General features: G+C 41.7%; 1 protein-coding gene across 1 annotated transcript; it reads left to right on the top strand.

Annotated features, from left to right (window-relative positions):
- Positions 1–1,198: 1,198 nt before the first annotated feature.
- tshr (thyroid stimulating hormone receptor) lies at positions 1,199–21,842 on the top strand (the record flags this gene model as incomplete). Its single annotated transcript, XM_083898509.1, has 10 exons — positions 1,199–1,386; positions 8,923–8,994; positions 10,005–10,079; positions 13,213–13,287; positions 14,207–14,281; positions 14,837–14,914; positions 15,417–15,485; positions 16,714–16,791; positions 19,801–19,989; positions 20,384–21,842. 10 exons carry the CDS (start codon positions 1,199–1,201, stop codon positions 21,840–21,842), a joined length of 2,358 nt encoding a protein of 785 aa, XP_083754635.1.
- Positions 21,843–23,584: the final 1,742 nt, after the last annotated feature.

Genomic DNA, 23,584 nt, shown 5'->3' with positions numbered 1-23,584 from the left:
GGCGACCGCAAAGGACGCTGGGACGTGTAGTCTGTTCACAAGGGAGCGATGAAGGAATTTATTATATGTGAACTACATTGTCCAAAAGTTATGCGTTTGCGCCAGTGCTGCCGCCCCTCAGTTCAAAAAAAGAAAAAAAAAGAAAAGTTAAGAATGACAACAGTTTTTTTTCTCCTTTGTACAAATACCACGAAATAAAGGGAAATTAAATAATCATTTGATTTTACTATCAAGTCATATTGAAATTGTAACTAGTCATATCCCTAATTAATTATTGTTAATAATCAATATGTGTTTTCCTGCACAATAAGTATATGCAATATTTGTGTGTCATTGCACTTTTCTCCTGTTCTGCTCATTTCCACAGCGAGGTGAGCATATAATAATATAATTTAAGGTATTATTTTTGTATGTAAACATGTAAAAGATAGGTTTAATATTTTAGTTTCTCCTTTACTAGCCTAGATTTGACATTCATAAACACATTTTGCACACCTGTTCACCCCTGTTCCACTGTTCACTTTTAGCATTGTTATTGTACACTTTTAATTATTTGTATATTTCTGTATATTTTATATTGCTTGTGCTTCCATCCCTGCTGCTGTAACAAGTGAATTCCCCAGTGTGGGCTCAATAAAGTCAAATCGAGCACAATAACATACAGTATATGACAAACGGAAATAATTGTACAAAGAGTAATAAAAGAAAATAAACTGGAAAATGGAAACATGTTGGCGTAGTAGTACTAAGCTGTCAACTATTTTTACCTTGGTACACAACAACTAAAACATTGTTCAATGTGTGGAGGGGGGGGGGGGGGGGGGGGAGCACAATACCATTCCCAAGTCTGACACAAGAGTGTCTCAGAAGTCCACCCACCACTCAAGCTGAAGACCACCTCCAAACTGAGCGCACAGCTCCAGCAGCAGATGTCCGTCCTACAGCATCTGCACCTTCAACACCTCATCCAAACCTCCGGCCCTGGAGACAAACCTGGACATCACACAGCTCTCTGCAGCTCCTCTTCCTCTTTCTATTCCCCCTCTTTATTCTTTCAGCCTACTTTAAAAACAAACACCACCACACAGCCTGTCATAGACAACTTGAAACTGCTGTTGTTGTTGTTGTTGTGGACACCAAGAGGAACCTCCAGGTGGACTCGCAGGAGCCTTGGACACTTTTTTTTGAAGCAGTGAGCATGCTCTGCAGAAGCGTGCAGGTGATGACAACATGCGCCTTGTTGACGGTGCTCTGCGAGCCCGTGCTCGCCGTGTCGGAGGCTGATTCCTGCCCTGCTGTCTGCGAGTGCTCCGAGTGGCAAACTCACACCATCTCGTGCTTTGACATTGATTTTCTCCCCAGGTTTCCAGCGAGCACGGAGACACTGTGAGTAGGCGTTCATCTGTGAAAGTGATTCCTCTGATGTGTGTTTTTTTTTTTTTTTCCACCTCTCATGCATATTGACTTTAAAGTGATCTTAACCCCGAGGAAAAACCATTATGGTGTCAAGAATATTCCTCCAAAGTGTTCCCTGTGGGACTCTGAGGCTGTCTGTGTCGTTAAGCAGTTATTCCTTTCCCATGTATTACTTTTGTCTCTTATAAGATGACTAAAATCTATGCTCTAAAGTTGTCAAAGTGACTTTAATGCTTGATTTGGTAAAAAAAAAGGGCTTACAATAACAATAATGACACTGCAATTACTGTCATGAAGATTAACATAGGCTGTATGCAGTGATTTAAATGTATAATCCATTCCAACATGAATATAGATGAATATAAACCACCTCCATAACCTGAAGCCTTTAAAAGCACTAATGTAACTGAGCGGATGTCATCGTTTACGCTTTTTATTTGTCACCATTTGCCTCGAATTGGTCTCGACTGGATTGTTATTATTGTTTAATCATGTGTGATTTACTGTTACAGATCTATCCCACAGCACTTTTTAATTTTTAAACATCTCCCGTCAACATGGTCGCTCCCCAGAGTCAGTTTATGAATGTATGAAAACGCTCCATATGGCAGACTCACATGCTCTTCTTAGCTACTAACACTACAGTACATCCTTACATTTAGTATATGAACGAGAAAAACAAATCATATATATTATACTTTTTTTCATTACTGCTATTTATTCACATTAGGCGTCTAAAAAGTTCTTATTTTATATAATTATATACAATTACTACCAGTCGTAGTGTATTTTATTAGTCATTTTCTGTTGCTTACTTTTTCAAGTAATTGTTTGAGATCCCCCTCGTTCCCAAAATATTAATTGTGAAGTGGCACATAAAGAAAAGCATTGTTGTGCCCATAAAGAGCTATGTTGTTAACTGTGTGCGCACTTAGCAATTCAAGAAAAAAAAAAGTTGTGATACCCAGTCGAAAACAAATCTGCAGTGAGGTTTATTGTAAGTCACAGACGCCAATAAACATGTCAAGATTCCCGTGTGCCAACATGATGTAACTGGCCTTTGTCCAACGTCCCCTCGTAAAAATGTGGCAGGGGTTTGGTACTTCCTAAACTGCCTAAGTGCAGGGTGAAAATTATGCAATCGGGAGTGAGTGAGTAGTTTTGCCGTGGCCTGGAGTGACGGAAACACGTGCCCTTTACAGGGACTCCATGGCAGAAGTGAAAACACAGAAGAGTGAGAAGTAGTGTTTCCATTTAAATCAGATGCTCTCAGTCAGCACTGGTGCATTGTGATGGTGTTGTCAAAGTGCATACCTTACCGTCACTGTGCGAAATACAGGGGGGTCTGGGGGGGCTAGACCCCCCTGATTAACACTCAAGACCCCCTGAAAGCCTAAAATGCAAAATTTGAGGGGGGTCTAAACATGTTACAGTGTAATTGGAAAGCATGTTTTTTTCCTAAAGATTTTTGTAATTGCAGTTTAACATATGATCTAAATACATAATAAACTTTGCATTCTTTCTTATCCTTTTTAACCAGACAACATGTACATTATTTTATTTCTAGTTGTGCATTTTTAATGTTTTTGCATTCCAAATGGCGATGTGGAAAAGGCCCACACAAGCTCACATCTGACAGGGAAGATAGCCAATACTGCAGGGTGGCACCTGGGGTGGTGAAACAGTATTGCGCAACAAATGGCAGAGGGGACCCCCCCCGATTATTAATGGCTATTTCGCACACTGCTTATCGTGGATATTTTGAGTGCCATTTGAAATATATTGCATGAATAGAAGTTGAGTGGAGCTCTGACTGACGAATGCTGAAACATAACACAGTTATTTGTATGTTTTCAAAGGAGACGGCGGGGCTTAGCTCGCGCAGGCCTCGGCAAAGTGTCGTCCAGTACGTTGGGTCCATGTCGAAATACCTGTAAAATGAATGACAGTCACACAGGAACGGGATAAACATTCTTCCCACAACACACCAGCAGCTGGTGAGCTTTCGCTCTTGTTTCTTACACAAAATGCCCTCTGAAGCTGCGAGGGAAGTCGCAAAACTCTCGGAGAAGGACGGTGCGGCATGTTGTGATAATCCTCATTCCACCTCTACGGTTTACTTAATCGGATCCTTTCGGAGCCCCAAATAACACTTTGCGTCAATTCCAACAGCAGCCATCACATCAAATTATCTCCCTATCAATGCTCCAATTCACATGTCCAAGTGCCCCCCCTACAATTTCCTCACATTCCTGTCCAAAGTTTACCCAGAACCTTCCAGGGGGAAGAACGACATGAAAGCACGTCGTCACCACCCCGATTCAAAAAGTACCTGCCAAATAAACCCAAAATAGACGGTGAATTGAGGAGAATGTTCTGGTAGATGAGGCATAAAGGGAGTTTGACTTTATTCAAACACACATAAATGGATGACCCTACTGCCCTGGTCGGGCCCAATGGGGTCAAAGATTTACGTATATTTGTCATATTTGGTGCATTTGTCAGTCAGCAAACAATCTCACAATGGTCATTTAAGTTTTTTTCAGTTATAGTTATTGTGGCCTGAGCTGAAATGAAATAATCTCCCTAACTTTATAACAATTCTGGTTAGTTTAGCAGACTGAGGGGCATTTGAGGTCACATTCCAGGACAACATTTTTTACATGCCTTTAGTTTTTTTGTGTGTGTATAAAGCAAATTTGATATTATGTATTTAACTGTGAGTTTTTTTGAGGCACTGGTGGAGAAAACCAGGTTAACTGCTTTGCACTGTATGCAGTCTTTGTGCTGAGCTAAGCTTTATGAAACTGGCGTGAGGTTTTTGGCATGACCCATGATTTATTTATAGATATGAGAATAGTATAGATATTATACCCCCATTATTTTACACAAGAAAGCAAAAAAAAACATTCCCCTTTTTCCTTTTAACCCTTCATTTATCAACGTCGTTAAAGGGTTGTGCTCCCGACAATCTCGCAATTAAAGCGATTTTTAAAAAACGTGGTCAAAAACTTTCGGGAACTAATTATGTTTTGTTTTAATCAAAGGAGTTTGGTTGAAAAATGATTTTGTGATATGAAGAATAAGGAAGCGGAACAAAAGGTGAATGCAAAGCAGACGTCGGTGCGCGCGTGTGTGACTGCGTGTGAGTGTACGTTTGCGGATACTTAAAGTTTGGAGCCCTTTCAAAGTGTGTGTGTGTGTGTGTGTGTGTGTGTGTGTGTGTGTGTGTGTGTGTGTGTGTGTGTGTGTGTGTGTGTGTGTGTGTGTGTGTTTGTCTATAAGTGCCACTAGGATTCAGAGAGGTGGAAAGGAAAAGCACAGACATGCTTAAAAGTCTGCGTAGCGTGACTCCTGGCTACGTCTGCATGATGCATTCAAATACAATATTTACTTTCTACAGCACATTTCTCAAACACCCTGAGAGTTCCATTTGAGAATAATTAAGAGGGAAAAAGGACTTCAAGGGAAAAGTGGGGGGCAGCAGCACACAGCAGTTCCAGTCTTTTAAATAATTTTTGGATTGGACTTGATAACTGGTGATGATCAATGTCCCTGTAAACGGTCATTTAAAAATGACTGAAGAGTGCCATTCTAATGCTGTTGCCTGAATGCTAACAGATGAGCGCTGGGCACTTAATTCTAACATAAGAAGTGGGACATTGAACACGATGAGCTGTAGCTGCGATTACTGGAAACACTGACTGTCTCTACCAGCGTCTAATTTGTACTGATGGATCGTGTAATGGAAATTGTGAGTGTTACTTCACATTCAACGATCATAACCTTCCTCTATTTATAAGAAAACAAGTGCAACACTTTAAACAGAAAACTCTTGAAATAATGAATCACCGTGCGCCACACGTCCTCACTACCTTTGTTTTTCTATTAACTCGCAGTGCTAGCATTCCGGGAAGACATTAAGGATTTTTTTTTTTGTAGCATCAGCATTTTCTGCACGAGTGGAGTTTACACTTTATCACGGAGGAGAACGCACAGGTTGAAAATGTAACGCACCCTCTGTACGAGTCGCCGCAGGCTTATTACAGATCAAAATGGAGACAGAGCCCATAGTAAACACAGCCATGTTGTCAATCCAATGTTGACACGATTATAAATTATGCGGCTTCTCCCCACTTCAAACTCAATTCCCGCGGGGGCCTGTTTGTTTTCTTGAGTTTCTATCCAGAATTACACATCGACAGGGAGTCATTTTCTCCTTAAGCCTGTGAGATGGCCTCACTGCTCTTCTCTTCGCAATCCACAGGGCAAAATGCACGCTGGTATTTGGGTTTGAGTGCGGCAGTGAAACACCATGGTTCCGACTCGGGTGTTTGGTATCAGGGGTCTGCTCTGTGTCCCTGTGTTTGTTTGAGTTTGTCAGTGTGTGTGAACGGTGCCGTGCCCCGGTGCCTGACTCACCCGGGCGAGTGTGATTCAGATGCCTGGGCAAGATCTGAAACCTTCTGAATTAGTCTATTGTTCCTCCGACAGAGCAGAGGTGCACGGAGACGGTGGCTTTGACTGAGTGGCTTCTTACAACTGGGACATACTCACTGTTGCTAGTTGAGACAAGATGTGTTGGGAGAGGCTGTGAATATGGCTCCATACTGCAGTGAGGAATGAACCCATGTGGAGACCATCTTCACCTCTTTCATCATGTTGTGATTCCTAAATTTAGCACAACAAAAATCTCACAGAGAAGAAACAACATATTCAGTCAAGAGGTTGGGATTAAAGTGCACTAATAACATTCTCTTTGACATTCTGGGATAGATGAGATCAGTGTGCTATGACCAGCAGCAGGTTAATTTAATCAATAATGGACACAGGTAACAAATTCCAGCATAAAAACAGGAGTAGGTCCAAAGCTCACACATTAACACAGTACATCCTGTTTGGTTAAATGTAAACATTTTTTTTTTTTTCTCTTGCAAAGCAGCCAACAGAGATTCCACAACTTGAAATAGTTTGGTATATTTCCATCCGTGAAAATCCAATATGCATACAACATGTACATTTTTGGCTTTAGAAGAACTATTTGGTGGATACATATATATATATATATATATATATATATATATATATCTCTTTACTCACAGCCTTTTTCCAAAACTCAGCTAAACTTGACTGTATACAAGCTGTAGTTTTAAGGCACAACATGCACCATGCACTGTGCAAATACAGGGGCTCTGGGGGGGCAAAAAAAAAAAGAAAAACGTAATTAGCAATTGTCGCGGGGGTGCTGTGCCTATCTCAGCTGACATAGGGCGATAGGCGGGGTACGGCCTGGACAGTTCTCCAGTCCATCGCAGGGACACATATAGAGACAAACAACCATTCACTCTCACATTCACACCTACGGTCAATTTAGAGTGTCAAATTTACCTAATCCCCAAATCTGCATGTTTTTGGACTGTGGGAGGAAACCGGAGAACCTGAAAAAAAAAACCCACACACACAGGGAGGACATGCAAACTCCATGCAGAAGGCCGTTTTTCCAAACGGGGCTTGAACCCGGGTCTTCTTGCTGCAAAGGCAAGAGCGCTAACGACTATACCAATCTACAGCCCAGAGAAAATCTAAATTATTTTATTTGTAATGTTGTATTTTAATGTTTTAATGAATTGCGTTCCAAATCGTGCTGTGGAAAAAAGGCCCACACAAGCCCACATCTGGACGATAGCCAATACTGCAGGGTGGCACCTGGGGTGGTGGTGAAACAGTATTGCACAACAACCCCCCAGTTATTAATGGGTATTTCTCACACTGCTTGCATGTGAAGTGTAGAAATATAGACGTGACAAATCATTTAATCCTTTTAGATTTCACACTAAAACTGTTTTCACATTTATTCCACAACAGTGCAGAGGTGAATATCTTAACCCCACTCCCTGAAACGTTGTCCTAAACAGACCCAGACATTGTTTGACTTGGCCCAAACTTCAAGTCCATTCAGTTCCAAGTCTTTGTTTTTTTTTTCTCCTGTTCCTAGAATAGCAGTTCTGTTTTACAACTGACTTCAAAGAAACCTTTTTATCTGTACTAATTCATCTGTGTTGGGCCTTTATCTGTGATTCCAGCCCTCTCTGTTTTCTGCTCTGCTCTCTCTGTTTCTTTTTTATCTAGAATCAATATAAAGACGTGTTTTCCTTTATTTTAAGTATCGCTGTTGTTGAGTAAATGTTGTATAATGTGACAGTTCTGTAATGACTCAATATTATTTACTCAATATCTTCAGGTGTAAGACATTAAAAGTAAGTCGTTTGGCATCTTTGCCATGTGTATTTTCCTTTGTAGCTGAGAGTTACGTGAGAAGATTGATACTTTTCTTTTATGCGCTTCAAATAAAGCGATATCCACGAGCCCATTAACTTAGTGAAAGGAGCTAAATCAAACATTTAAAGCCTGGCAGAGGTGCAGAGGCAACAACATCAAGTACAGTGCCCTTAAATCACTATCTAACTCATAATATCTTTCTCTTCTTTGGCAAAACCAGGCTACATGGTTTAATGAGACATTTGCAGCTTTACTGTATCGGTCATGTGCACACTTGCATAGTCTAAACTTTGACTATGCTACTGCAGAATTAACCAGATACATCCCTGAAGGACCATGAAAGGTCACATGAGACAAAGAAATGTGAATGTTTTCCAGATTTTCAGTGTGAATGTTTAAAATAAAATGCGTGAAAGTAAGTTGTGATTCATTTGTCAAACATATCTCGTAGAAATGGCTGGTTTACCCAATTAAAGTAAGATATGTCAGAAATGTTTAAAGGTGCATTATGTGATAAATCTAAAGCAATTGGCCATACAATCCTCCTAATATGTCACAGGAGACTCAGGAATAATGTTCATATAACAAACTGAACTCACCAATAACAACAGCACAGCCAAAATATTTTCATTAAAAAAAATATTTTGCAGACTGCAAATCATGTTTATGTTTTGAAATCATGTTTTGGCATGTGGCGCCACCTCCGCCGTCTACCAATCATTGCAGTCAGTAGAGTCTCAGCTAACGCGCAAACACGGGTTGCCAGTTACGTCAAAAAATGAAACCTAAAAGACCTCGGTATTTTGAATTTGAATGTAGTAACTGTTTTTGGCCACATTCATACATATGGCACCTTTAAAGTAAGCTGTGATTCATTTATCAAACATATCTTGTAGAAATGGCTGGTTTACCCAATTAAAGTAAGATATGTCAGAAATGTTTAATTATGCATACATTTTCTGTTGCCACAATTTAAATTGTGAATTTGGGTCACCATCTTTAAAAGTTTGGGAAACACTGAAACTCTAGTGGAGTGGCTGTGACTGAAAATGATAAAAAAAATGATCTGCTGCTTTATAGCTTTTTATTCATCCTACAAATGAATAGTATTGATTTTGTCATTCCATCCTACCATTACGTGAACAAACTGAGCATTTTGGCCAAAATGCTTGGTCATACTATTTCTCCACAATTCTTGATAAAAAGGTTGTTTTTTTTCCCATCCAGATGGCTTTTCGAGACCCGTCTGTCATCGGTGCCAGCAGACGCTTTTGCCAGCATGGTCAACATCTCAATGATGTAAGTGGCAACTTAGTAGAGCTAGTAGTTTGTTCAGGGCTCGTACACAAACCTCTCATCCACCTGTCTCTAAAACTTCTTTCACAAAAAAACAACAACAAATAACTGGGACTAGATCCCAGTTCCAAAACTGCCCAGCCTTTTCCTTTTTGCCTGCCACACAAGCAGATGATATGCTCTCTGTTTAGCATCACGGCTGGCTCCTAATCACAGCTGGAAACGCTAATGCGTTCCTTCATCAGGAATGTTGGTCCTCCAACCGCAGTGGGGCTTGGACATCAGCTTGGTATTCCAGCAGAGATTTTTTTTTTTCTCACTGTGAGCTGATTGTATAGACTCCCTGTAGAGGTGGAGTCTCTATGTAGAGGTAAAATACACTCGAGTCTGATCCACAGCCGCTGAGTCCAACATCTGTGTTCAAGTCATGCGTGCAGAGAAACAGAGGCAGTGGAGACGTTCTGTGTCGTGTTTACAATAATTCTCTCTTCTCCGTCCAGATAAAATTATAGACTGTGCGATTGAAAACCAATAAAGTGTCAACAGATTCTCGAAAACAAGCCGTTTTTGTTCAATTCGCTGCCCTGTGCCTCATAAATATTGCTTAAGTTGTTAAGTAAGTAAGACTTTAAGGTTGATCCAGTGCTAAGTTTATGGTTTATTTTAAAAGCAAACTTGTTACCGAGTAATAACAAATGGGAACAGCGTGACTGATGACTAAGTAATGTATATGCGAGGTGCATACCTTTGAAATTGCTCCTGACTTGGGGGGCTTGGGAGACGAGGTGGGTTCATAAATCCAGGAAACAGTTGCAGGCTTTAGGATCATTTTTGGAACCACACACTTAAAGGCCGTTATGAAAACAGGCGTCAAATTTCGCTTTCACGCATTCACGGCACCTTCATTTTTTCGTAAATGAGACAGATGGATGAAAGAAGTCATTATTTTTGATTTTACAACGATGATTTGTTTCGATTCGATTTCCGCGCAACTGTTGTTTGTTTCTTTTAAGATATATATCGGTGGACGTGACGCTGCAGAGGCTGGAGAGGCACTCGTTCTACAGCCTGAGGAAAATCACCCAGATGTGAGTAACTAAAGGGAAAAATACACGCTCTTTATTGATCGACATTGATTCGGTGGTTTCATTCGCTCTGAGGGGAGAAAAATTTCTAATTTTGAGTTGCGCTGGCAACAAATGGAAGCGTGGAAGGAGCGGATTATAAGATTATTTCTCACCCACACATAATTTACTTCTCCTCATCAGTGTGGTAAATATAGAGCAGTTTTCCAAGTGGAAAAAAAAATAACCCTGTTGTGCGATTAGCAAATAAATTATAAATAAAAATCTATTTAATTCAGTGAAAGTAACCAATTATCTGGGTCCATTTGGAGCCGTTTTCACTGAGCTCAGTCTAATAGGCGTGTTAGAGCAGAGAGGCTAAACAGCAGCCAGGATTTGGTTTCGCTCTCTTCATCTTCTTCATGCTCCACCTCTTGTTGATGCAGCTCAGGGGGGTGAGGGGAATATTGCAAGGTGCACTCTATTCTCAATTATGAGATTGAGATTTATGGCTCAGTCTCTGGTTGGACTCCGTAGTTTCCAGCAGAACACCTCCTAGCACTTCATATATTACTCCGAGACTTCCTGCCCCCGTGCGGAGGATTTGTTCCAAGTTACAACATTCTGTAACACGGCAGTTTGTGTGCACGTAATTTTGTTTCCACTCTTCAATTACTGCATAAAATGTGGGCATATAAAGCTCCAGTATGATTTAACAGCTACAGAAAGGGTCCGATGATAGGACCTGATGTGTTTGTGGCTGCTATTTATCCCTCCCTTTTTAGGCCTTTGCTCATTGGACTCCTGATTCTAAGTATCATAACACGGACAGAGATGATAATTCACTCTGCCAGCTCAGGGTTGTGTCTGTGTTTGGGGGGGGGGGGTGTATTTTGGATCTCTGGGGCCTATTTGCTCCCGATTGGTGTGGTGCAGTGCCATCAGATAATGGCATCTCTCTCAGGTTTCCTTCAGGGTCAGACACAAATTAATGCTCGGCTTCCTGCCGGCTGCTTGAGGCCGACAGCAGCTGCGGGTCGAGGAGTGCAGTTAGTGCTGAAATTTCGCTGAAGTTTGAACCGTAACACTATCGACCAGAGCAATTATCGCAAGGATTGTAAGGTTTTTATACCGAAGGAAAACCATTATACAGTAATAATGAGTCAACTTCTTCACACACAGTTCAAGGCATCTTCTGCCTTCTGGGTAATTTGTTGAGAAAACACTCGGGGAAAGTATTTGTTTTATCTATTGAAGATGAAATATACTTTTTATATTAACTTTAGGTCAAATAACTTTTTTTTCCCCCTTTAATGAGAACCCATAATGCACAGCCAACAATAACATTGAGGTGCTGGATGGTCACAGGTACATAAAGTTGAAGATCAAAAATCAACTGCTGCACAACTTTATAATTGTTTTTTGTGTTTGTTGAATGTGCGGAGGCTGATTTTTTTGATTTTTGAAGACTAATAACTTCTTGGGTGGTATATTCAGGAGACAATATGGGTCCCAAGTGGGTTTGTCCATACCAACTTCAAGCCTATGCCAACGTCGTACCCTTTCCAGGCAACCTGGTTCTAAGTGGGCAAATTCTGCAGGTCCCATAACATGGTTTAAGTCGCATGGATACCATATGGGAAAACACAGGTGTGGCCACCATAGAAACCACGGACTAACCCATATCGTCAGTCCAAATGTAACCCACGTGGACATGCTGGCTGGGACATCATGTGCTATTGAAGAAGTTACTATGCTGGGTTAGGGCTAATCAAAATCAAAATTCAACCTCCGCACACTCAATAAATGCTGGCTGGGGTCAATTTACTAATGTATGCTCCCATTTAGAGGAAAACAGATCATAAAGCACAGCACAGTGAGTGGACATCAGTGCGAGTGGCAGCTAGTTTTGTCATAGTTTCAGGTGAAGGCGCTGAGCTATGTTTGCCTGTCGAATTATGACTCTCAAGGCTTCACTATGTCCACTTTTAAATACATGCTATTGTTTTTCATGGATTTGTATAGCAATTAAACAGCGAGGGACTTCATAAAGCTTTACATAAAATATGAAAGGTGTCATGGCATGATGATGTAAAAAATACTATAATACAAAAAGCCATTTAAAAGGAACGTTAAATGAAGAATTGAAACACATAACAGTAACAGAGCAGTGTAAAAAGTAAGAGAGTTTATTTGTATGAGTGTTTGATTTCTTTAAACTTCAAATTTCTGGGTTTTTGTAGCCTATACGTATTTTAGACAAGTACCTTGCTTCATGGAGAAGGTCATCTTGTGTAGCCTGAACAGAAAAACCAGCCAAAACACGTGTTAAACAAGGTGAAGCGTTATCTTACGATGCACATGAAGACGAACTACATCCTTTCTGGAATGTGAAGGCCACCGTAGTTCCTGACACACTTGTCCCTCTATTTGTGTCACTGATTCCAACAGATCAGACTTGTGTTGCAACAGACCTGCAGTTATCTGGAGTTTGTTTTCCGTGTACGTCGAGTAAAGAAACCGCATGTTTCTTCTCCGTGTTTAGTTTTGACGTCGGGGACAGAAAATAAACCTGTAGCACATTGTACAGCACTTGGCAGGCTTTAAAAAGCAGATACATTAAGTCAGCGACTGGCAAGTGAACACAGTGAAGTGTTTTAGCTGCGAAATGCTGTTATTCTCAGATGTTGGTGGAGCCCAATCTGGAGTTTAAAGGAGAGAAGCCAAAGGCAATAACAGAGGAAGCGAGAGAGAGAGAGAGAACACCCCTTTTTGCATGTGAACAGCGTCTTCTTCATTTTTATCATCATCACAGTTTTTTCCCATGTGTCAGTGATACTGTTTGTCTTGACTATTAAGACCTGACTCCACGTTTTATTAAGACAGGATTTATTAATATGAACCTTTTTTACATTGTTTGGTTAATACGAGCAGCCAACGTCTCTGTGGCAACGGAGAGCGAGGACCACACAGAGGAAAATACACTAATGAAACACTAATTGGACTCCACTTCCCTCCGTGGCTCTTGTGCTGAGCCTCACTTCTCTTGCACCTTGAAATGTCATGTCAGCAAGTTTAAAAACTGCACTACAAATGCTCCAAATACATGTATATTTATGTCAATATGTTGTTTTTTTTTGTCTGTTTGTTCTTCCAGTGAGATACGTAATGCAAAGAGATTGACCTATGTTGACCCAGAAGCCTTTAAGCATCTTCCGAACCTCAAATACCTGTGAGTATTCTTTAACTCATATCCGTTTTGGCAATCAATACGACATATTGATGACAGCGTAGTGACTTAAAAAAAAACAAAAAACGAGGGGATGTAGAGTTAAAATACTTAAATCTGGCAATAATTTAGACATTGTGAACTAGTCAGAGAAGCGTGTGTGTCAGTACGGGCAAGACTGAGTCATGCTTCATTTAAAATTAATGCCGCGGTACAACCGTGTTTAGAAAAAGACACTGCACACTCTAAACAGAGATGGAATACAACAATTTGGCTCATGAACGAACTGTCAATCCCCTGCTTTCGTGCCCCTGGTAAACACGTAGAAGCTGATATTTCCTTCCAAAATTCCAAAGTCCACTGTTTTAGAGTGGTGTTTATTTGACTATACTGTTTCGTTTAGTGTAATTTCACAATTACTTAAGCTCATCTGAAGAAGTACTAGCCTTTAAGAAGCCAGAATCTTACAGTGACTCTTGAAGTCGCATATTGAACAAATTGGGCTCATTACGGTCCACTCTACACCAGGCCCCTGAAACAGAGATGTTGTAAATGCAGTTGGCTTCGTTTTAGTTTAAAAAGTCCCAGGCTGCGTTTTAGTCTGCACGATCAGAAATGGAGACTTTTGGGAACAGTAGTTAACCGCGTTCACTTCCTGATTGGTTTTTTATTGACCGTAACTTGACGAGCTGTGAATGAAACGTTTTTTTTTTAGTTTCACCTCATCGAAATATCCGTGCTTACTTTTCACAATTGATGTTTTTGTACAGGAGATGATACACTTCTGATACACAGGTGAAACACTGTTCTGGATGTAGATTGTTTTACGACTGTATTAATGATAGCGACGCTCACTGTAATTTCGCACATTACCCACCTTGTATCCTAATTTCCTGACTCTTTCTATCCCTGTGCTGTTCAGGGGGCTCTTCAACACCGGCCTCACTTTGTTCCCTGACCTGAGCAACATCCACTCGCGTGACATGAACTTCATATTGTAAGTTTCTGCAAAACAAACAAACCGTATCACCATTTATGCGACACAGTAGATCTAACGTAACAACAAAAGTTAAAGCTTACTTATACTATCAGACCCTCGAGACTGAGGAAACACTCATCTGAAATTCTATATTTTTGATTTGAAGAGTTCACTGACAACAGCTTTAATCATTAGCTGTCAATCATATCAAACAATAAAAAAGTTTAAAAAAAAAAACCCTCAAAAACAGGATAGTAAATATGGATTTTGACAGTGTAATAATAAAAAGGGAGGAATAGTATATGTCTGTAACTGTAGCAACGTAAAATACAAACACAGGCAACATGGGAACAAGTTTCCCTTGTCAAGTGTGGTATAACTGACAAGACCACTTCATTTAAAGTGTACTTCTTAACATCACTATAAAAGTACATCCACCATCAGATCTCTGCCATCACCCTCTAAAAGGCTCAAATACTTGAGAACTCATTAACAGTACATATGTATTATATGCCATATTACCAGTGAAAGGTACGTATTTACATTACCGCTTCATCTACTCCTCTATTGCAGGGAAATTGTGGACCATCCCTACATGACTGCAATCCCAGCCAATTCCTTCCGCGGCATCACCAGCGACGTGCTGACACTGTAAGATATCGCACGTAACTCACAAGTGTATTGTGAATGTGAAATATAAACTGCTCAGACCTGTAAACATTATATTGAGGAGCGAGTGCCATGACATTGTCCTTTGTCCCTGAACAAAAATGGACAGAAATGACCTCACTCTGGAAACATGAGCTCATTCTGACCTCGACTCGGGAAGACGGTTAAAAACAAGACAACCTCGCATAGAACGGGCTGTAACACGCGTGCGGTTACGGAAGAGGGATGGTAATTTCGATACGCGGCACCGCGTGTTACAGTAAACGTTGGGGCGAAAGACCGCACAATTGCACGGGGAGAGACAAAACCTCATGATAAAATTGTCAAATTACGAGGTTCTACTTACACTGTAAAATGTCCCTGCTGCCCCCGACACGGACTTGAATGTCAGGATGTGGAAAATATCTCAATTCATCTGAAGAGGAAATTTGAAATCATTGCTATTTCCTTGTTTGAACTCACTTGTTTTTTTCTTTTGTTGCAGGATGTTGTACGGAAATGGCTTCAGAGAAATCCATCGCCATGCTTTCAATGGGACCAGGCTGGATCAAGTGTAGGTTAATGATATTTCTATCATGAGTAACTTCATTTTTTTTAATAGTTTTACATTTTGGGAAGTGCTGTGTCTTTACAGAGAGATGAATGCTTTGAAAATCTGGAGTGTAAAAATGAGTAGTAGTTGCTTTATAAAGGGTCTTTTCCCTTTGTTTCCAGTTTTGCTCAGCTAGGTTTATGGGCTGAAAATGTCAGACTATTCCTTTAATAATTCACAGTTTGAGCATATTTTTTAATCTCCTTCTCTGTTGGTGTTGCATTACTGCTTCTTTCTTCTCTTTCCTTCACCTTAGCGACATACCATCCACTGATATTTTCTTTAATAAAGTCCACAATGTCTTTTGTCTGGTGGTGATATCTCTTGAGTCACAATCCACCTTTCCTAAAAAAAAAAAAAAGATTCATTCACTCAGTCTGGATTAAACTGTCTCTGACATCTGGCAGGTGTATTTTCTTACTCGGAATTAAACTACAAAAGCAGCAGGATCACAGCTGGGTCTCTGTGGGCCTTCTCGTATGCACTGAAGAGGGCTTAAGCCCAGCTCTTCGTTAACAAGCTGGAGTTCTCATGGGAAAATAATGTATGTTTCCAAAAATGGGGTTCAGGAAGTCTGCATTAAAAATCCCAATCTCCCTTATACTCAGGCATACAAAAAAAAAACACACAGTGAGAGTAGAACGGGTAAGAAGTGCTTCATTTTTGTCACAAGAAATGTGTTTCTCTTCCTGGGTCCAGAATCCCACATATTCAGGATATGAGGTATTAAAGATATTCATTTAAATATTCACTCTTTTTTTAAAACACCTACTGAAAGCCCAGGTCCTTATAAAAGTCTAATTAAGCCATTGCTCTGTGACTTGTGAGTCTTACCACACGGGTGTTTATGTTGGCGCTTGGTCTGCTCTGAGGGGAAAAACTGATTCCAGCACAGCCTGCCCAAGACAAACACATCCCTCACAAGGCTATTATCCTTATTAAAATTAGGAATCAGAGGGTGTAGTGAGGGTGCCGTATGTTTAAGGAGTGCGCCATCACAAGGGCCGCAGGGCGTAATATCTCATCTGATTATAACTCCATGTCATATTTCAGCCCCAAAACAAGAGAAAATAAACACGGGAATTTGCAGTGATGAGGCTTGGGAAAATACGAAAGGCATGAGAATCTGATTGAAATGTGAAGGCTAACTTTTCCCTTAATAAACTTAAACATCTTCTTCCTGTCCCAGCGACCTTCACAGGAATAAGGATTTGACCAAGATGGATGAAAGGGCTTTCGCGGGCACCATTAGCGGACCCATGCTTCTGTAAGTATCTGAACTTCTTGATCGCTTTAACGGGGGGCGACTCACAGGTCACTCGCACGAGGCGTCCATTAAAGCTCACATAGAGTGGTCCTGTTGCACATATATGTTATGTTATGGAGGTCTACTTACATACATTAACTTGTTTTTATGGTCAAAAACCTCCTAGTTGCTGTAAACGAGCCGATAGAAATCCTCTTTTCTGACGCTGTTCCCCAGCCGCGATATTTCAGACTCAACTCTCTCACCCAGAAGACAGAGTCTTGTGATTGGTCAGTACCCGGAAGTGACATATTCAGCACACCCGCTCTCAGAAGCGCAGCTCCCCCCTCTGGAACGGTGGATGCACTGCTACTGATTATCAAAACATTGTTTTAACAGTGTTTAAAAATAGTTTCGTCACGACTCCCACTGTCGCTCGTGAAACACCTCCACAACGGACGTTATTTTTACGCTTGCGTAACCGGACCGGGTTTTTTCAGCCCGAGATTACAATAAAACACAGCGTTCTCAGCAGTGGCTGAACTGTTTGTTTTGAACCTTCAGGGCTTCTTAAACAAGGTAATGATGCAGATACACACTAAAGAACAGCGTTAATTGGAACTTCCCAGAACTTCAAGGTCCTCTTTAAAACGTCTCTCATTCACTTTGAATGGAGCAGCGTCAAGTGTTGCCAAAACTTCACTGTGGGTCCGTTGCTTTCGCTTCAGAAACGTTGTGATTTCTAAGTGGCAGCCAATCAAAACAGGTTCTTGCAAATATTCCAACACAGGCCCCGAGCCCGAATTAAATCATGTTTATGGATTTAGCGAAAACACTAGCTCAAGGGGACACACGATGGCACACGTGGCTAACACTGTGGCCTCACAGCAAGAAGGTTACTGGTTTGCGTCCCAGTTTGTGTTTGTGAGTTTACATGTTCTCCCTGTGTGTGCGTGGATTCGATTCCTTGGTTTCCACCAACATGTGCAAAAATGGGACACAAATTCCTATAGGTGTAAGTATGTTCGTGAATGGTTGTTCATCTGTGCGATGGACTAGGGTGTACCCTGCCTTTCAACAAGTCAGCTGGGATTGGCACCACAACCCTCATGTAGAAGATAAAGCAGTAAACAATGGATGTGTTTATTTACACATAGAGCAATCGCTTAAATCCATTTATGTGATGTTTTTTGCGATGTACCTGAATCTGGCATTGAGCGCTTTGTTTCAAATTTATATACGGCATCAAAACCCATTTTGGAGGTTTATATATTAATAAACGATAGGGCCAATTTCCTCACTCATAAAGTGCAGACTGGATGAGACGTGTGTGAAATTGGAGAGCATATTCAAAATGTAAAAATCATTTCTCCACAGCTGTGTCTTTGACCAGGAAATCTGACCTGCATGCAAGTGTGTGAGGGGGGAGACTTCCTACATTTGTCTGACACTGTTATATATTTGCCATTTTTAGTGTTTTTAAAAGCTGTCAGACCATCTTTGCTTCCAGTCGGTGTTGTGGTTCTGCTCGAGCCGTTAAGTGTCTGATTAGGGAAATGGGGTTCGTGTGCAGGTCTTCATCTTCTGTTCCACTGAGGGGAAAAATGTCCTGAGTGAGGTCACCTCCCGGAGGTCATGAGCTAAACATCTGGGAATGACAAAATCAGACCGACACTCTCAGGGTCTGTGCAGCTTTTTACACAATGCGCCCCAGGAGAGGAAAAGAGAGACGATGACAGAGAAGTGGTTGGAGTAAATGGGACTAAAAAAGAACGACTGAGCCCTTAGCAAATATGGAATTGCTTGGCCCTGTGTTTGTTTTATTTAATCGAATTATTCACTGACTTCGAGGTATAATGGGTTAGAAAAAAAAGAAAACAAAAGAAGCAGAACTTGGCCTCTGCTTGGCCCCAGAAGGGGAGAGCGTTTAACGCCGTACAGTGGAATGTCCTGATAATGGGACCATACAGGATGTTGGTGAGATTTTCAATCCCCTGCATGTCTTTGTCCCAATGAATCTGCGCTTTGGCATGACAGGCAGGCGCAAGCATTACCACATGAAATTGCTTGAAGATGATGAAGTAATGAGGAGATCACTTAAGGAAACAGATGGAGGATGCTGTCTGATCCAACTGTGAGCTCTCTGGTCTCATCAGATCTCGTAATATCTGGCGATACTGTGGCTGAAAGGTACAGGGTGGTGACCTTGTGCCATAATTTTACTGTGAAATATACTGGGATTAGGGCAGGGGTTCTCAAAGTGTTGATACCTGAGGGCCAATTTAGGAACCCAACATTGGACTGAGGGCCGCCAAAGGAAAAAAAACGGAAAGAAATCCCATTTGTAATCATTTTAATGACCAGATTGCAGTTCTACAGTTTAGCGTTAAGTAATATAAGGGTTAATATAATGTAATTTAAGCATTAATATAATAACGCTTTATAATTTACTGGGTAATTACCCAGTATTTTGGCCATTGTTCTTACCTTCTAATTACAGGTTAATACCAAGTAACACATTTCTGTTACCATATATTTACTGGGTAAACAGCTAGTAATTGGGGGCTGTAGCTACCTGCTTATTACCAGCTTATAACCCAATAATACACTAAAATTCACCATATAGAAACCAGGTAAATACACAGTATTTTTGTTTACACATATTGGTCTGTATCCAGTAATGTCCAATAAACATTTAACAAGCACAGTACCTCCTGGATTAAAACTATCAACTGTAATTCATTGCGGGCCGTCAGAAATGTTTCTGCGGGCCGCCATTGGCCCCCGGGCCGCACTTTGAGAACCAATGGATTAGGGTATGCAGAAAATTCCAGGGTAGCAGGGATGTAGCTTAGCCTCAGTGACGTCAAGACTTCCGACCTATAACCTATATTTGAACAGAAAGTTGCATCTCCAAGAATGTTCTGTTGTTTTTTTCTCTCTGTGGTGAACGGGAGCATCTTTACATCAGTGGTATCACCAACTTTTCCCCCACCAGTCTCCTCTAATCACCACTCTTTTGTCTTAAAGAGACGTCTCCCTGACAGGGATCAGATCGCTGCCGACCGCAGGTATGGATTCTCTCCGGGAGCTGAAGGCGCGCGACACCTGGTCCCTCAAGAAACTGCCACCTATCAAAACATTCAAGCACCTCTCCGTCGCCAACCTCACCTACCCCAGTCACTGCTGCGGCTTCAAAAACCTCAAGAAGAAACGAGGGTGAGCGTCGATCTCTGACCTCCATTTCGTATTCCTCGACTGTCAGAAACGCGTCGTAACAAGCGAATAAAATCCAACTGCATGCTCTTGTAATGTGTGTATTTTCTGTAATTGGATGGTTTACCACAGGGAGTGGGGCACCTGCACTTTTATGGTGTGGATCTTGGCAGGGACTGAATCAACTCTCTGACGTGTTTACCTATAAGTTCTTACAGTGCTGCCATAGTTAGTGTCACTCACTGCTGTTATTGTAGGACCAACGGTTGAACCAGACTAATAATGACTCTCAAAACAGATTCCCTATTCTTCAGCTGCGATTTGATTGCACATGAAGTGCTATTGAGGATTGCAACCAGACGCACTCTGACGTGTATGTTTGCGTGTTTATTTTCAGCTTTTTGGAGTACCTTATCTGCAACTTGACCGCGCTCCAAGACCAGCATCACAAGCGCTCCGTGGGACCCCTCACCTGGACCGCTGTTCAAGGGGATAGCGCGGTCGAGACAGTCTCTGACCTGGAGTCAACTGACGGGGGTCCGATAGAGTCCCAGCAGCAAGATTGGAGGAGAGGTGACTTCCACGGCAGCCTCCACTATCACGCCTATTTCGGGGGCCAGCCGGATGAGGATGTGGGTTTTGGAGAGACTCTCAAGAACCCCCAAGAGGATACCAGCCAAGATTTTGACAGTCGTTACGATTATGTGGTGTGTGAGGAGGGAGAGGAGGTGGCATGTTCACCGGTCCCTGATGAGTTCAATCCTTGTGAGGACATAATGGGTTTTGGCTTCCTGCGAGTGTCTGTGTGGTTTGTGAGTCTGCTGGCCATTCTGGGAAATGTGGTGGTGCTACTGGTGCTGCTCACTAGCCATTACAAACTCTCAGTGTCCCGCTTCCTCATGTGTCACCTCGCCTTTGCAGATCTATGCATGGGGATTTATCTGCTGCTCATTGCCTCCGTAGACCTCCACACAAGGGCCGAGTACTTCAACCATGCCATAGACTGGCAGACAGGTCCTGGGTGTGGACTTGCAGGCTTCTTCACAGTTTTTGCCAGTGAGCTGTCAGTCTACACCTTGACAGTGATCACTCTGGAGAGGTGGTACGCCATCACCTTCGCCATGAGGCTGGATCGCAAGCTGCGTCTGCACCACGCGGCGGCCGTGATGCTAGGCGGCTGGGTTTTCTGCCTGGTCCTGGCTCTGCTTCCACTCGCCGGGGTGAGCAGTTATCAGAAAGTCAGCATCTGTCTCCCAATGGACACTCAGTCCACAATGGCTCAGGTGTACGTCTTGTCAGTGCTGGTCCTCAACATCCTGGCCTTTCTTGTTATCTGTGCTTGCTACTTCAAGATCTACTGTGCAGTGCACAACCCTCACTACCGCTCAGGATCCAAAGACACCAACATCGCTAAGCGCATGGCTGTCCTCATTTTTACTGACTTCTTGTGCATGGCACCCATTTCCTTTTACGCGATGTCAGCCGTGCTGGACCAGCCATTAATCACCGTCTCCAACTCCAAGATTTTATTGGTGCTCTTTTACCCGCTTAACTCCTGTGCCAACCCGTTCCTCTATGCAATATTCACCAAAGCATTCAGGGGGGATGTATTCATCCTCCTCAGTAAGGTGGGTCTATGTCAGCAGCAAGCGCAGTTGTTCAGAGGCCAGACAGTCTCATCAAAAGGAAGCAGTGGAACGTCTCAGGTTCGCAAAGACAAATGTAAAATTAGGAAGGGAGGCAGTGGAGGGCAGGAGGAGCTGCCCATTCACCTGAGCAAATGCTCCGGATATACCTGCCACCAAGCAGTCAGCCAGGAGACAAGTCCTGAAGAGAGCCAGAGCCTGAACACGTGAGAGCCAAACACCAGCTCGAGGAAATTGAAAAGAAAAATGTAAGACAGGTTCAAGTGGGACCGAAGAAGCCTTGAAGTGTTTGTAGACAGATGTGTTTGGATATTTAACAGAAAGCTCCAGGAGTCTGTATCTGCATCAACTTTCAGGCCAAGTTCAGCTGTTTTCACAATTTCGGGCTGTGATGATTTTATGGTTCCAGTTGTTGGAAAAAAACAGAGCGTCAGTGAAACATGAGCTGGACTTCTCATCTCATTTATGGTGCTTTTTTTTCTGATGGACTGCAGAGAAGAGGGATACATAGATTATTGTAAGAAAACTCAAGATACATCTCAAACGTACAAATACTGTCTATAACTATGAATAAAATCTATTTTTCAGTGTCTTATTTCATATTAAGTGTAATTTGTGTGCAGTGAGATAAAAGCTCATAATTATGCTTTTCATATACTATAGCGTGTGATGATTTATTGATTAAAACAGGTCACATTGTCTAAAATCTAATGTTTTTTGAATTGATGAAACTGAAACGTAAAATGCTTGTACTGGGGTATTGTTTTTTTTTGACTGCACCAAGCAGATGTTTCTCCTCTTTTGGATTTAAATAAGTGCCTACTGTTGTTTTTTAAGTGTTTTCATGATGTTCTCAAGCTATTAAATATTGGTACTTTCACCTATTGCTCAATGATCCGGCTTAACACTGTTTGCACACTCCCAAGAGCATGTGATCCAATTACAAAAGAAAACCCCAGACATGTTTTAATTATTAGCCATTTTCCACAAATTACACACAGGTATGATAATCGCAAATATATATACTGTAAAAACCGTGTCTCCCCTCTGGAATGCTGTGGTTGTTTTTCTAGCGCGATCGTGATATTTTTCCATCCTCTTACGGAAACGACTGACTTATACAATCAGTGGAGATAGCTTTGCCTTCGCTGCGAGAGCTTAAAGCAAATACAGCTGAGACATATGTGAGCTGCAGCGGTGTAGCGATATTGAGCTATTATGAGGTAAAGGACACCCTTTGACAATGGCAGCTTAACATCTGGTTAGTATTTCATCTGCTGGGTGACATTTTTTTTAAAGGAAATATACAGATGGGGGTGAGGCCTTTCCAGGAAAAAGGGATCATTTCAGACTTTTTTTGATTGCAACGTCGTCTTGAAAATATTTGACCCGAGTGCCGTTTGTTTTCGCTATGGAAAATAAAGCGCAGTGTTACCGAATCTATACAACTCCACTGATTCCTCAAAGCATCAGTTTGAGTTTGATTTGGTTGAAAACCTCAAAACTGGAAGGATTTCCACTTTTAAAGTTGAACAAAAATTGAGAGTGGCATCTGCTCACTGTGTTCCAGGCTGGAAATTCCTCTAAAGGACTAACAGGACATCATTTTCAGCTGAAATGTTTTCCACAGCTTTGTGTCCCATCTCTTCCAGTCACCCATTAACAACAAATACAGCGTGGACTCTTCAAAAAAACGCTAAGAACACAAGAGTCGGAGCATGATGTGCCTGGCTGCCTCTCTGAGGGCCTACCCCCTTCCCACTGCCAGTTAATGTTCACTCACAGGTCATGCTTGTTTCATGAGTGTGTTCTCTTCAAGGTTAGTTACTGGACAAAATGGTGTGGGTAAATATAAAGAGACTGCGATGTGGTGAAAACCATCTGCCCATTCACAGTCCGACCTGTAGACTGAGAAACGGTCGGACAGTGCGATCAAGACGTGGACATAATTT

Source organism: Microchirus variegatus (assembly GCF_963457635.1).
Source record: "Microchirus variegatus genome assembly, chromosome: 12".
NCBI lineage: Eukaryota > Metazoa > Chordata > Actinopteri > Pleuronectiformes > Soleidae > Microchirus > Microchirus variegatus.
This window is presented reverse-complemented; position numbering and strand designations above follow the sequence as displayed.